Source organism: Buteo buteo, chromosome 19 (assembly GCF_964188355.1).
Source record: "Buteo buteo chromosome 19, bButBut1.hap1.1, whole genome shotgun sequence".
Taxonomy (NCBI): domain Eukaryota; kingdom Metazoa; phylum Chordata; class Aves; order Accipitriformes; family Accipitridae; genus Buteo; species Buteo buteo.
Window position 1 is genome coordinate 22353734 of NC_134189.1, and position 16412 is coordinate 22370145.

Genomic DNA, 16412 nt, shown 5'->3' on the forward strand with positions numbered 1-16412 from the left:
CAAAAGGCCCAGGATTCAGACTTCTCTGAAATTTGAGGAGGTACCCAGACCAACAGATGAAGAACTGACATGCAAGAGAAAGTCCTCAAATGAGCTAATGGTACACAACACGAGGAAGATACAGTTACCTGGCAAATGGCGGAAATTGCCTTTAACTTTCTATACTGGATTACAGCATATCATTTGAATGGCTTTGACCATCAGGAATTACCCAGAGATCAGGCCAGTTGGCCTCCTGGACAAAACCTCATCATCACCACCAACAAAAACAAGTTATTTTTGCTTTCCTATTAATAATGCTGCCTAAACGGGGCATTTAGCATCCCTGTTCCTGTAGTGTCCCTGTTCCTGCTGTAATGAGAAAACCATACACGTAACCACTAAAACCAAATTAAACATGTTCCACACCATTCCACTCTTCTAATAAATAACACCGAACAGATCTCTGTGGGGGCTGGCGGCTGTCACTTCTTTTTATAAGCTCAACATTTTGCCCTTGGACTGCCTGTCCTTGCAGAGTGGGAACAGCTGAGGAGGTGATGAGAGAGGCAGTGTGGGCTGGTGTGCGGAACACCAGCTTGGGAACCTGCAGGTTTGCCATGGAGTCACCGCTCTGTCTTATGACAGTCATTTCAATCCCTCTAAGATATTTGGAGGCAGACACGGCTACTGTTCTTGGTGGGATTTTATTATGCCACGAATGGAGAAGGACCAGAAAGCCAGCTGCACTAAAATACATCTCTCACTGACAGCTCTGCACCACAGAAGAATTTTTCTACACTTCCAGAGAGCTCCAAATCTCCAAGTCTTCTTCAACTTGCGCTGGCAAGAGCTTCACAGGGGAGTCAGTGCAATCACCAGCAGCTTTGACTGTTTCCCTTCTGACTCAATGCCAGCTGCTTCTGCAGGCTATGTGGGCTACTTTCTTCTCCAAGACCCTAGAATAGAAGAGAAGTTGAAACACAATTTCCTTTCCCAGAGGGCTTCCTGCCTCTGGGTTTCTATGCCAAGCTTTAAACAGGCATAAACCTAGGAAAGATTTTGTACAGAAGATGGTAAAGATAAAGGATGCAAGTTCTGCCCTGTTACATCATGGTACATTGAGAATAGCTTTGCTGCAAGAAGGGATTTGTGGTTGTATCATAAAGAGCAAGATTTGCCCATAACCCTGTCTATGTGCAAGCACAGCAAAGCTACTCTGTGCCCCTAGGAACTAGCTTCTGTGGTAACACCTCAGGAGAAAAAGATGGGTATGTTTGACTGTACCTGTGTTTCACATACCCTCTTCAGAATGTGGATTTAGCATGAATAAGCAGTAAACCAAGATTTTTTTCCAAGCAAGCTAGCATCCATCTAGTCCTAAATCCTACACAGCTTCCTTTGGGAGTGAATCCTTTTTCCCTCTTGCCCTTCAAAAAATAGCAGGAAGCTGTTCTGTCATTTGTGTCTGCCTGTAGGAAATCAGCATGTGGAAACCCAGCAAGAGCCGTTGTGGCAAAATGAGAAGATAATTATTTTAGATGACTTTCTAAGTTGTTTAACTTACCCACTCTCTTACCCAGGTACTCTCATGCACCAAGATGCATGTGCCCAAGTGGCCTATCCAGGATTGCTGTGTGTGTGACATGAAGGACGAGGTAGGTCCCCTGTTAAGTCTTCACTACATACCTTGGGTTCCTTTTGACTGGTGATGACAAACTGGGTTTGATCAGGTCTTTTACATGCTTTAGGAGTCAGCAGTTGTAATGGGGTGATACTTTTGCTTCAGAAGCTTGCTTGCTTCAGCCTCCAAGAGTCTTAGGCAAGGTTGCTGTCTGTTGTCTTGTTTACTCATTTTGGGTATCTGTATGGCTACAAATCCGCCTCTCTGTTGGACAACAGGAAGAGAAATAACAAACACAACCCTTTTTGTCATCCTCCTGCTACCAGAGCTCAGGTCTTTTGCTGATTAATCATCTACACTGTGACCCTACCCAGTCTAGTCTTGATGACAACACCATACCCCTCAGTGTTTACTAGTTTTATGGCTATCAGTCAGGTCCTTGGATATCAATACAGGTCATCCCTGCAACCCTTGTTCTATTATTTTTTTCTGCTGCTTTCATACTGTGATTCATATTTCATTCATGACAGTCCTAGTACTTGTGTTACAAATCTCTACATGCTGGCCAACAAACCCTATTAGCCTAAAGATGGTCTGATGGGGCTCCATGGTCAAATTTGGGCTAACAGAGTTTTATACAAGTTATCCAAAGCCTGCAATACTTGCCCTGCCGCAACAGTTAGGTTTGTCACCTGGAAATCTCCCTTCTCTGTTCCACCACCAGCCTGGGTCTTCAACATGAACAATTTTAGTCTGTCCTTCTGTGTTTGAATGAGGGATTGCTCTTTCCAGGCCTTAAAATAGGGAGAGACTTTCAAGAGATTTCAGAATGGAACTTAGGACCCTAAGTCATCATGCATTTTTGAAAGATGTGCTCTGCACTCATATCATGTTACTGCTCAGCTGCGTGGCTTTTCCTAGACTATCTGAAAGTGGATCCGTACTGCTGTGTTCCAAAGGGGGTTATTTTAACATTGTACTAAAATACTGACAATGAAAACTTGTTACTTTAATTAGGCAGTAAGCACTGTTATCCTGGGTCTTAGATTTTGAGTAAGCAGAGGTTGATTGCTGAAGTAAACTTTAACCATTTTGGAGTTCACAGCATTTATTTTACTGCAAATGCTATTGGTGTCTCTCTTGATGCCTTCCAAATGTCACTGGGCACATGAAGCCAGGACAACCTATTATCTGAAAATCAAAAGGCTACTCACTGAGTTTTCTGGAAACAGCTACTTCATGGGCCAAGAGGACAAGTTTAACCAGAATGAGACATCTTTTAGAAGAGACAAGGCTTGCCTAATTGAATCAGAAGCTCCAGAATTTACATGGCAGTTCATCTTCAGGCCACTTTGCTAATACACAGAAACTCAGCAATCTGCTGGCCCCAGATCAGACTACAGAATGGTTTAAGGCTCATTTCAGCTCCAGTGCAGAATTGCTGAGCAGTACAAGACTACAGTAGACACTTCATCTCCCAGCTGCACACCATTTGGTCTTAGGCCAGATGCCAAGAGTCTTGGTCTTATGAGGACCAGATGTCCCAGTGAAATCACAATTTTTAGCTATTTGTTTTGGTTTCCAGATCAAGCAAAAGAAGTCCTGATTTTTGCAAGCAAGCAATCTGGCCACCCTTTCCATACAGTATACTGTCAGTTCCACTTGCTCAGTGAGAAACTGCAGGTGGGAGGCTGTCGCCTGGTCTAGCTACCCTGGCCCACCACAGCTCTCAGCAGTCACTTTCCAGCTGGGCTGACTAAAAGGCAAAGCAATGCATCCCATAGACTTGGCAGAATTTATCCCAGTTTTTTGTACTATCATCTAGTATTCACTCTAGGATTGAGAGTACCGGGATGCAACGGGGTGCATCCCACAAAGTGTTCCATTGACTTGGGCCACCAGAATAGCTTATTGGGAATCTGCAGTAGCAGATGTGCCAGCACAAGTTACAGAAGCTCTTTTAGCCCATGCCTTGGCTTTACTATGAGAAACCTGACAAACGAGACACAAAGGTGCAAAAGTGATCAAAAGCCAATGACAGAAAGCCAGCCCTGCACCCTCCTCTCTCAACTCATGAAACCATTAAATGCTGTTTTGCCTGCTGATTGGCAGCTGTATTCTCATTTCCCTCCTAGGACACTGATCATGAGCAAACTGCAAAATTACACTTGAAGCGTTCTCTAGGGGAAAAAAAGATCAATTGGAAAGAAAATATTACAATGTATATTTTACAGACAGTGATGGCTCTGAGATTAGGCAATGTTTCTAGGAGTCACATGCATTGGGAATTGGCAAGTCTTCAGACTGTAGCGTAAGACAACCTAGGAAATCAGTGCTCCATCCCTATAACAGTGACCCTGGGCTTTGTTTCCCACCAGTGCTGGCCTCTCATAAAGACTGCAGCTATGCTGAGGGGATGTAAAATACTAGTATTATTCCTTGCTAGAAATTATAGATGCACTTTGCATAGCTGAAAAATCATGAGGTGAACTAGAAGGCAGGAGAGAAAAGGGTCTGAAGGTTTTCATTGCGAGCAAAAGGCAGAAGATATTCCGAGTGCTGCTTCAGCAAAGGCAGGGAGGCTTCGAAACGCCACCTGGCACAAGCCAGGGTCTTGTCCAGTGGTTCCCAGTCTTTTTATAGCCGAGCCTCTCTCAAGAGAATAATCAGTATTTCATGCGTCACTAAATCTAACTGCTCACCTGCCTCAGGGCTGCTATCACCTCCCCTTCACTCATGGTGTTCCTGCTGGAGTGTCTGCAGTATCCAAGGCCTCATATTACACCCCTGTTAATGTGAAACTGTATGACACGCCGGGTGTGCTCAGTTCAATTACACTTCCAGGTACACTCCTTATTAATGTGCAGGCATCTCAAATGACACAGACGACACAAGTTCTGTGCTGTGAGAAGCTGACAGACATAATGGCAAAAATATTTGCATAAATCTCAGCCGTTTTCCTCCCACTAATGTGTTAATAAGTCCCATGAAAATAGCTAAGATAAAAGTCTAATCTGTCCAGCTCCAAAGAAGCTGAAAGCATCGGTGCAAAATGAGGGGAAACAAGACAGTCTGAGCAAATGGAAGGAGAGGAAAATGAAGATGCTCATAGATTATTACAAAAAGAGACAGCATTTGGGCTTGAGGAAAAGAGACAGTGAAACAGTAGGGAGGTGTGTCCATTTCCCTTTTTCCTCTTCTTTAACACGTTACCTAAGCCCTTGCCTTGTTTGCAAGACAATTGCAAACACAAATACACTTGCACCCCTGCAAGAGGCACGCACCCTCCCCAAATAAATGTGATCATTTGGAAGTCACCTCAATGAAAAACATCAGTACTTAAGAACATATCAATGTCCCCAGCTACATGTAACTGCAAGATCAATGCTCCAGCCTGCATGCCCTGCTCAGCAGAATTGTCACTACAAGCAGCAGAAATGTGCTTGCATAAAAACAGGAGGAGCAAGACCTGGGGCTTCCTCTCCCTTTAACACGGCTTACCTCTCTGTTAACCAGCTGGGAGCACTCCTTTCAGGGGTACAGGCAAGCTGTTAGTGTCTGGGCCGCTATAGTAAGAGGTGCATTGGATTTGCTGGGTATATACAAAAAGAGCAATGGCCACTTCAAGCTAATTCTCCCCAAATATTGAGCTGCCCTGACGTACACCCAGTGATCATGCCACCAAGGAAGTGACTGCAAAGTTTTCATTGCTCACTGATGAGGTCCATAACTGTTTTTACACCTTCTTCTCTAAATAAGGAAGCCGCCTGTGAGACCTCCGACTGCCCAACCAATTTGACTCCTTTGCTTTCAAGAGCCAATGAAACCCCACTCCTGCCTCCGGTCTTGGGTGACAGCATTCATCAAACCTCAGCCAGCCTGGGAGGACGGCAGGTTAGTGTTACAGCCGTGGCAGGCTTACCTTTGGCAAGCTGTTGATGTCAGAGTGATGATGTGGGGAGGGACAGCCTCTGCACTATAAAGATGGGTCAATCAAATATAACTGAGGATGCCCACCGGAGAGCAGGATCTACAAAACATGGTCCCCACCAGTTTGAGTCCTGCTGGCCTGTCTCTGCTTCCAACCCAACTGCTATCAGGCTTTAGTTTCATGTCAGCAATCTCTATTTGCTTTCCAAAAATAAGCCTCTGCCACCATGCTGAAGGGAGAAAAACAAGAAGGGCGGTATTTTTAGGGCCATTAATTCTGACCACGTGCCCAGGAGGTGAACCGGATGGCCACTGCACAAAGACTTCTCATCACTATGTCCTGCGAAGCCAGCATTCACCGGACGTTGCCTGCTTTCGTTCTCCTGGGTTTTCTAGCTGGGATTGCTTCAACACATCCAGTTGTAAGCAGAACTAATGGCACATTGCTGGAAAGAGGATGGCAATCTCTGTTGTCCAGGTCCATTGCTGGGATGTCAGGGGAGAAGTCAGATGTGAACTGGGAGAGTGACTATTTGCTAGGAATCAAGAGGCAGCGGAGGCTTTACTGCAACGTGGGCATCGGGTTTCACCTTCAAATCCTCCCAGACGGAAGGATAAGCGGAGTTCACAATGAAAACCAATACAGTGAGTTGCATCCAGAAATGAAATAGAATAGATGTCACTTAATTGCTGTGAACTCTCGTAATTACCCTTCATAGAATGCAAATGTTATTACTTGATATTATTAATCTGTGCTACATCTGTTGCCTTTTAAAAGTCTCTGGGATCAATAAACATTAGAACCTTCCAGGCTGAAACATGTTAGAAATGCTTAGACAAAATTAGATACAACTTATTTTTACTCTGCTTTACTGCACAGATGAGAAAAGACAAACCAGGTTGAAAACTGTCTCTCTGCTGCATTTGCTCACTCCTCACCTTCTCATTTGCCTTTTGAATTCTGGAGGTTGTCGCTGAGCTTAGAGTGCCAAAGCATGATTTTTGAATCCTAGCCGACTAGTACTTTTGGGACACTCAGTCACAGAAGGGGCTTGCTGTTCCTGGTTTGCTTGTTCTTATGGGTGCTGTTCTGTTACCGTAAGATTAAAAAAAAGCATTAGCCCTATGGATCTGAATTTCCTGTAGAGGGCAGTTGCTAAAATCTTTTGCAGCTAAGATATCGTGGGCGACTTCAAAATGCAAGCCACACTTCTCTAAAGCTCAATAACAAACACTCTGTAATTATAGCATTTTAGATAAAAATAATTTACTTATTAGAAAGCCCAAGAGTTTGACAGATCAAGAGAGTTTGATAGAGTGAAAGGATTATACAGCATGTGACTACAATTCCAGAATAATTATTTTAAAATCCTACAGATTTTACAAGATCTTCTCTCTGTATTTCTATCTTGCTGGACTAGGGAGGTAACTCTAATAAAGCAAATATGACAAGTTCATTAGGGTTTTAAAATAAATAAATTGTATCTGAATTGCTTTTGATTAGCTCTAAATTCTGTGATAACACTTCTATTGAACTTCTTATTTTTTAGGTCTCTTTGAAATATCCACTGTAGAGAGAGGTGTTGTTAGCCTGTTTGGTGTGAAAAGTGCTCTCTTCATTGCAATGAACAACAAGGGGAAGTTATATGGAACAGTGAGTACAAGTGCAAATAGTTTTTCAAGGCTTAAACAAAGGCTGCAAAGATTTGGGTTTTTTTTTTCCTCCTGGAAATTTCTGATTACAAGCAGAGAAAATAGCCTTTCAATTACAGGGAGTCTGCCCAGGCTGGTGTCATCAGTGTTATTTAATGCAACAAACAGCATGGCTGTTAGAGGTCTGTTATTTTAAAGGTTTCCAATAAGATTGTACCAGGAGCACCCTAGGAAAATGAATGTATTCTGCAAATAGTACGGATTAATTAGATGGCTTCTTCCAAGGGCTCAGCACTGCAAACATGTTCTAGTAGGGCTGAACCCTGTTGATTCCCTTTTGCATTGCATTGTATGTAAAGCAAAAGGGTGTGCTCTGCAAAAAACCCTAGGAGGGAAAGCATGTGTGTGTGTGTGTATGTGATTGCATGAGTATGTGTGTGCGTACAGGTGTGTGTAGGAGAGGTACAATTAGAGCTATCTATACTAGCTACCATTAGTAACATCATGACCACATGCCTCCCCCTACCAAAACCAACCACACCATGAAGAATAAATAGGAAGTCTACCCTACAGAGTCAACATATGTGCCGGGGGTTTTTTTAATGACCAATTTTGTGAGATCAGTCCCAGAGGGTGAGAAAACAGTAAGAGCTATTAACAATGGTATGCAAGTCATACTGAAACACCATCAGCATCATCCTGATCTAAAAAGTGCTAGCTATGCCATCTAAATGCAATTTAATCTCTGAGGCTTGAGCAAGGCATCTCTAGTCCCAACATTCAGCAGAAAAAGCGCTTGTTAGGAAGCGTGTTTGAAAGAGGCTGGCTCTGGGCAATAGGCAAAAGCAGTCCCTCTCGAAGTAATGAATGGCACTGATTGCATTCATCTCTGTTGTCAAGAAACAACAAAGTCATTTTCTTTGAAACAGCTGTAATTTCAACAAAGTCTTCCAGCTGCTTAATGAAATACCAAATGTTGTGAAGGACCCATAGCCATTACTAATCTGGCTGATTCCTTCTCACACAGATGATGACAGTGGGACATTTTAAGGTTCCACTCCAGGAATATTCTTACAATCATGTCTGATTTCAAGCACCTAAACAGTGCTGCAAGCCCAACTGCTTTGCTTGACTAGGTCTTTCTAAAGAAATGCAGTGTCTGACTTCAGAGCTCCCTTTGATTTTTTCCCCCAGTTTCAATCCACCCTTGTTTATTTTCAAAGGTATTTTTAAAAGCTGTAAGAGATGTGCATTTTCCCTTGCACAGTGCAGTGCCCGAAGTTGAAGTCTTACAAGATTTGAATGGTGTTATTACACAGATGTCCAAATAGAACAGCACTGGTGGTGTCTCATGTGCCAGACATTTGATGTTGGGGAATAGTTCTGCTTTCTCTTTTAATTTCCCTGCTGCTCTGCATTTGTCTCCTGCTTGTCCTTGCACCTCTTCTCCCAAATAACTCCCTCTCCTTGGATTTACATGATGTGACATGAAGAAAAATAAAACTGTTTTCCCAGCTTAGAACCTTCTGCATATCTCACTAGCAGTCAAATATAATATCAATAATGATTTAACAACAGAAAAGATTTAGTCCTACTCTGAGGTCTTATTCAAATGCCTTATTCCAGCAAATACTTCTCCCTGGACATTGCTGTTTGTAAGAGAACTGAAGGTTTTGACAGCCAGCATATCATTCTTTTATAAATTACAGGACCTCTTGCAGAAGGGAGGTGTGAAATAAAGCTACATCATTTGGGCAAAAGGGCATGACACTGACAGAAATTATTGCTTGCAAATAAAATGAAGAAATCCATGATTTATGACAAATTAACTTGATCTTTCACAGGAAGTACACAGTCCATTATCTGGACAGGTGGCATCTGAGTTCATCTGACACCAAATTAGCACTGAGGAGGGAGATTTATTGTTGGATGCCGTCACTGTGGCACCACCTGTTGCACACTACAACAAGTTCTTCTGTAAAAATGCTAGTAAGAAGAATGACTCGAGTCTTCATGAAATATTTATTTTACCTGCTTTGTTCTTCCCTCACCCCTTCCTATTCTTTAGGCTGTTTTCCAAGATGAGTGCAAATTCAAAGAAACCTTGCTGCCCAATAACTACAATGCATATGAATCAAATGCTTACAGTGGTGCTTACATAGCACTCAGCAAACATGGGAGAGTGAAGAGAGGAAACAAGGTTTCTCCTGCTATGACTGTGACCCACTTTTTACCAAGAATATGAACATGAGCAAAGCAGAAGATTAAATCCCAGGAAAAACTGTTTCATTTTGCACATGGGAATAATCTCCCAGGTAAAGTATTTATACTGTTCATTGAAAAAAAATCTATATATGTATGTGTATATTTGGATAAAAATATTTGTACTAGATTCATCACATAGCATATGTACTACGATGCTGCTTCTCTTCTACTCTGTACAACTTTTACATGGCTGTGTGCCTCCTTTGGTGCTGAACAGAGAAAAGTGCAAGCTGGAGTGCAAAGGAAGTGTTTAGAAGACATAGAATGGCTGTGGGTAATCATCTAATCAATCATAGTTTATTTACTAAATAATATCAATTACCTCAGATAATAACCTTTCATAGTGAGCCGTTTACATATCATGGGCCAAATCACCAGATGACTTTGCTTCACCAGAGCTACAGGCAGTTCACTCCATCTGAATATCCACCTGCACCTCCCTTTCTACACACTGTGTCCTGTCTTGTGAAGTCCTCAATCTACTTTGATCATTAGGGTGCCAATTCCACAACTGTTTCTACACACCCAAACTGTCTACCCTCAGAGCCCCTCTGTCTCTGAAGGGATTCTCTAGGGTCTCCTCACATGGACTTGTTGGCAAAATGAAGACCTACAATCAATTTCCCTTAGGAAGTGCCACAGGATAAATCACAGATGGGTCCCAAATGCAAAATATATTTGGAGCTGAGGATTTTGAATGGCATTTTGTGAGCTTAGTTTAGACTCACCTCAAATATAGATGTGTACATCTTTAATATAAATACAAGTCTGTATATAGACATGGGATGTGTGAGTGTGTAACTGTTTAATTACATACTTTTAATGAATCAATCATCCCAGTCTCTAGATGCCCAGGTGCCTTTATATGCATACACACATAAAAGAACATAAATACTTAAAGGCACTGTATTTCATTTAGGCTGAACCTTGTTAATCTCTAAGAACTAGAACTGGTCTGCAGGATGCATTTTATAAAACGTAAGAAATTCATGAAAGCTTCCAGCAAAGGGCGATTTTAGAAAACTTCTCTGTTTTGAATTTTCTTCTATTTACTCCTTTACATATATTTTGTTCTTCTCTATCATACCTCACTGAGGTATGAAGGACAGAGGAAGAAGGAGGCTATATAAGCATGCCTTCCTGGGTTGGGACAGAGAAATTTGTGCCATAATTCCAATTTCTGTCACTTGCAAAACATCAGTTTCAAAGACAACACGGCAAGCTGTATGAAATACTCTCCAAAGCTCTCCTAGAAGCCATACAAATGGTGCATAACTTTGCCTTACTATTTTGACAACCTTTTTCCAGATCACCAATGAAGCTACATTCTCTGTGCCTCTGAAAGAGTATTTTAAGAGGCCCTAAGTCAATAGTCACTATAAATGTCAGTTACCAGAAGCCTTGGGATTCCAGCATTGATGGCGTGCTCCTAAATTTGAAACTAGATTCAATGCAATGTCAGAGCATGAGCATTTTCAGCATAGATGGACCATGCTGCTGCAGAAGTGAACATCTGAGTGCAAGATAATCTCCCACGTCCAGCCAAAATGTGGCTATGTCCAGCCTTGACATGCCATTCTATTTGCAGGGGGTGTCTATTCATGATGAATTTGAGCCTTCTGACATGCATGAAAAACACTGTCAGGGCCAGATCCTCAGTTGGAGTAAACCAGCCTAGTAAGACTACCAGTTTATTGCTGCAGAAGATTTGGCCCAAAGACCTCACCTACAAGGATGTATCTACAGCCACGCTTTCTGAAAAATTGTCAAGACAATTGTTTTGTGAACAAGATACAGTTTTCCATCTCCTTTTGTGTGACTTACACTTGAATTTATTTTGCTCAAATATAAGTGGTGATCACAGTGTAAATGAAGAGAAAAAAGAATAGAATACTGCTTACAGTACATGAATGGGACGCTTTGGATATGGTGAAGGAAAGGAGTTACTCTTCATTTTCTGATCTTGCAGTATGTAGAAAGAAGACAAGTTGGCACGCTTTGTTCATCCACAATGTGTGCAGCAGTTTGCTTTGGACAAATGTGCATTTTAAGAGAAAAAGCAGGATGCTTTGAGTGGGGAGAGTGGGTCAGAGAAAAGTTTGGAGGATATCAGACAGTTACGTTGACCTAGAGTCCCTAGAGGTACAGATAGAAAGACTACAGCTGTGCTGAAATACATAGCTGGCAACCTGTATCCTTGTGTTATATTCCTAATTGTCTTTGAAATTAAGTTTGAAGAAGGATGGAAGAGTACGTGGATGTAGAAGAAATCATAGTTTGAATGCTGACACACAAGTTTGTTTCTGATTACAGCTTAAACCAGTGTCCTTAGGATAGGATGAAGTCTGTTCCCTCTTAAACCAGTGCAGTCTAGAGTAATTTGCAGTTGCCAGTATTGATAAATAATGGGATAGCTGGCATAAAAGGTGAGAATCAGACTCACTGACTCCATTTTGCACATACTGGTCAACAGCAAGAACAAATGGTAGACCAGGTCACAAGAAGTCTGTTTGGACGTAGCCTGCTGGGCTGAGCTTGTTCTTAAGAACTGCAGACCCTTGTGGATGCGGTTTTGGTGGGCATTTGGAAAACCCCACCAGTCACTCTGCTGAGTTACTCTTTACACCACTGCTTTTTCCTTATTAAATATCAGTGTCAGCCAGATCAGCATTGAAGTCAACCCTGAAATCAAAAAAGGTCTCCCAGTGCCAGGAATCCTGACTAATATAAAAGTGAATCACATCATTGTCAGACGTGACAATGAAAGATGCCATTGTCAGGAGTGATAACTGTGGCAGGAAACCCCTCCAGCACAAATAGTGCAGTACTGAGCTGTTGTGGAAGTTTAGACTAGTTGGATATGATACTTTGACAGAGGTGCTTCTTAAGTGAATGCATGGCTACTTTCAAGAGAGGAGTTAAGGCACGTGTTGACGCATTGCTGCGGGTGTGCAAGCAGTCTAGGGGCAGCTCACGGCAGAAGAATGCACTGTGGCAGTGTTCAAGAAGTTATGCAACTTGCCTGGGAAATGGCCTGATCCTGTTCTGCCTCGTGCTTGATCAGCTAAATTCCACCTCCTCCTCCTCAGGCCCTTATTACTTGCAGGGGAGGGGGATTTAGGAAGACCACCACTCATTTTACACAACCCAGGATAAATTTGTTGAGTTGGCACAGAGGTAAAAAAAAACCAAAACAAACCACTTGTAAGCTGAATGTACATGATACAGAGGCTATGGAGAGAATATGGAGAGAGTCTGGCAAACTCTCAAACAACACTTTCTTCAAAAGAATAGTCCCATGGATACATGACTACATAAAGAAAACTCATGACAGTAAAGGAGTTTCCCAAATCAGGGCCAAATCAGGAACCTATTATTAACAATTCTTGCAGTGGTCCTCTTCAAGGCATATCTCATCTTGGGCTACAAGTTTTGAAAGCATTGCTGTGAATGCCCCACACCAGCCTGTCTTACCCATATTTTCCGCATGGGATTCTCCTATGGAGTTGATACCTATTTTCAAGGTTTCTTCTTCCATAGGCAAATCCCATAATAATTTAAGACCTAATCCACCTCTGTTAGAAAACAGTCTTGACTGGAACTGAATCATGTTCTTAAATAATCTGATTTTCCCCAAACATGCAGAGATGCAGACACACACACAGTGGAAAAGCAGAGTAACTTTTGTATACCTCACTAACTATTTCAATTCCAAGATTTTATTTTGCACAGTAAAATGGTGCCAAAGTTCTCACGTTATTTTTTTTTCACTAAAATATACCTCATATTCTGACTCCATATGGACTCACAATTGAGACTGTAAATTTGCAAGAAACACAAAACTGTCCAATCGTTTGTGAAATTGCTTCTATTTTTATATGTATGTGCTGCGCACAATAGTTTAATGTATTAATAAAATAAACTTTTATACATTTTTGGTAGTGTTTGACTCCAAATCCCTCTTAACATTTGGTTTTTTTCCTTGCTTCAGAGCTGCTCTATTAATCCCCCCCACACACATTTTTTATTCATCTCTAGAACTAGAGGATGTATTGGTGCACTTAAAATTGTGGTAGACTTTTGTGTTCTTCAGACTTCTTGGCTGGGAAGTCATAAGAGAGTTGTACTTGTTGTAGAGAACCTGGGAGTTTCACAGAAGAGAAGGAAAATAAAAGTGCAATGTTATTAAAGATGAGCTGTCATAGTCACCTGTCTAAATTCCAACGCTTTTTACCTGGGGAGGTTCTAGTGCTGCTCTCCTGTTGCTAGTGCTCTTCAGTGCGTAACTGGCCATGCATATCCCTTACTTCATTAAATAAGAAAGGCTTTTTTTTTAAATGGCATTTTCTTCTTGCCCGAGACTTGGGAGAGCAGCTTCCTGCAGCAATCTCTAAAGGGCCTTACTATGCCTCAAATTTGGGTATTTTGGAAACACTGCTACATTTCAGTTATTTGGTAAGTTTTGCTCTCCCTTTCTCCACTCCCAGGTTGTCATTTAATTAGTCCTTCAGTTAGTTAAATGATTACAGACCTCTCCCAGCCTGGGGACACGGACTAAGGTATTAGAAACCAGTAGCTGGGAGTGTGCCACCTGCTTTTTGGTTCAAGTGCACTGTTTAATCCATACCAGCATGATATCGCAGAGCGGACAAGTGTCCAAAGCCCTGATTGCTGGCAGCCCTTCTCAGGAGCGTAAGAACATCTGCAGCACCATGCTGGCTAAACGCCATTCTCTGCATTTGTGTTTCAGCTGCCTACGTTCCCCCATAATAACTCCCTTTGCTTACAAGTTGTAGTAAACCCTTGCGTGTCATTGCCTTGCGTATGTGCCACATTTCCTCTGAGAGAGGACTACGTTTCACTGATGGGTTAAGAAATGCTTCTGTCTGCTATAGAAGTGCCTTGTTTACAGCTTCGAAGGCCAGTCACTGGAGGTGGAATTGGGAACGGGAGAAGATACACAGCCCACAGGCAGTGACTGGAAACAGCAGGACAAACTGGCAGCTGGTGTAAACCAGCCTAGCCCCAGCAAAACCGAAACAGAAATGATCTGGTGAGGAGTCATCTGCAGAGCCTAGGAAAAGGCTACACATGGCCAGCTCACAAGACACCCCCTCAGACACGGGCTAGTTTCTTCTCCCTGTATCACTGTTTGCAATTCGAAAGGTGATGCTGGCCAGACACACCTCAGTGGGTGCCCAGGTGCCCTGGGAGGCACGGATGGTTCCCATGCTCCCTTCCTACTCTGTGCTCTCAGCTCAAGGGATGAAAAATCTTCAGGTAATTTGGGGGACAAGAGATGGTGGCTAAGCCCCATACCTCTATGAAGAGCAGGAAAAAATTTTGGCTGAACTTTGCTCGGTTTACATAATTTTCTGCTTCCTCCCTGGTAATTTGAAACTTAATGATGTACCTGTTCCTACAGGTACACCTGCAACACTGTAACCTTATCCTTCTCCTCACCACTTCAACTTGGGTTCCTGCCTCAGCAACTCTCCACTGCTCACCCTGGACAAGCTGCAGGATGCTTGTCAGGGAAGGAGAAGCTTTAACAGACAAGGGTAAATGCAATTTAAACAAAAAAATTAGTCAAATGGATTAAAAAGGCACCTGTCCTAGCTCCCTGCACTAATCCTGTTCCTCTAGTCTCTTCTTTCCTCCCAAGTCTTTTTGTCTGATTTGTCACTGAAAATATAACTGCTCCTCTGAAAAGTCTCTCCCTGCACCCGGAGCAGAGCAGGAGTATCCTGGCATGTCCCTTCTCTCCTCCCTCCCCCCGTCATGCTGCCTTCTGTGTCCCCTGGCCTGAAGCCATTGGCAGAGACCCATAATCTGTCCACTTACTCAGGCTCTGGCTTCTCTGATGACCCACCATCTATATGAGGCAGCAGGTGCTGTTTTCATTAGCTTGATGAGCCTGGGTTGTCAATAGCTCCTGATAGACATGCCAGCCCTGAGCTGGCTGGAGGTTACAGCGTGAGGAGCACAGGTGAAAGCGGGCAGCTTTCACCTTCCTGAAGCCAGCAAAAACTGCCCAGAAATGGTAGAAAGATGGAGGGAGGATGGAGGGGGAAGTAAATATGAAAGAGCAGGAAACACTTTCTGCTCAAAGAAAGTTAAGGGCTAAACAGGTATTGCCCTGGGAACATCCTGGTCATGGAATCAGATATTTAGATGGGAAAAGACTGCTGGAGGGCTTGAATCTAACCTCTACCTCAGTGCAGGATCAACTTCAAAGCTAGGGGAGCTCATATCAGGAAGAATCCCCTCTATCCACGCCCTCCAGCAGCCCCTGTGATGGTCTCATGATTCATTAAGCTCTGGATGAAACTCTGGATAGCAACTCAAAAGGGGTCAATCACAGACAGATGTCTCAAAGGGCCACCAGCGCAGATCGTGCTTTGCTGGAAGGTAGTCTAAGAGCTGATGGCATCTTCCTATCGGGCCTTGATACAAGTCACATCTGTCCTGCACACTGAGCGGAAAATGTTTTTCCTACTGGAACTCACTCCTACCAACACAAATTGCTGCAGAAATCATCTGAAGGATTCAATCCCCTGAAGGGAAAGGAAAATAAGAAAAAAAAAGGCTTTCGGACAATTCACAGATGCAAGGCTACCTCAGTTATAGGTACACAAGATTTGGGGGAAGACGCAACTACATGAATTGCATGGCTTCAGTGCAACCCCAGATCATTTTCAGGGAAAAGGGCAGCAGCTGTGCTATTTCGAAATCTGAATGCCACCTAACGCTTGCGGTACTAGGGACAGGTAGAAAGAGTCTGACCTCCTGAGGCTGATTACTGCAATTTTTTATTGGCTGTTATTATTATTGCCCTCTGGTGGCTATTTTGTTATTTAGCAACTAGATGTCAGAGACCAGGCATGGGTTCTGTACCACGGGCCTGGGCACAAGGGGGAAAGGAGGCTACCACCTCATGGCTGTGACTGGATATAGGCTT

The 16412-nt window shown here is 42.9% G+C and overlaps 1 protein-coding gene and 1 long non-coding RNA gene across 2 annotated transcripts; one reads left to right on the forward strand and one right to left on the reverse strand.

The window, feature by feature from the left end:
• Positions 1-684: 684 nt before the first annotated feature.
• On the reverse strand, positions 685-5662 carry LOC142041851 (uncharacterized). The gene is made up of 3 exons (XR_012653571.1): positions 5526-5662; positions 1669-1867; positions 685-938 (listed from the first exon to the last, which is right to left on the reverse strand). It is a non-coding gene; the product is annotated as an uncharacterized LOC142041851 (long non-coding RNA).
• A 163-nt stretch (positions 5663-5825) lies between these two features.
• On the forward strand, positions 5826-13340 carry FGF6 (fibroblast growth factor 6). Its single transcript, XM_075051049.1, has 3 exons — positions 5826-6178; positions 7084-7187; positions 9255-13340. Exons 1-3 carry the CDS (start codon positions 5839-5841, stop codon positions 9429-9431), a joined length of 621 nt encoding a protein of 206 aa, XP_074907150.1. The 5' UTR covers positions 5826-5838; the 3' UTR covers positions 9432-13340.
• The last annotated feature ends 3072 nt before the right edge of the window (positions 13341-16412 follow it).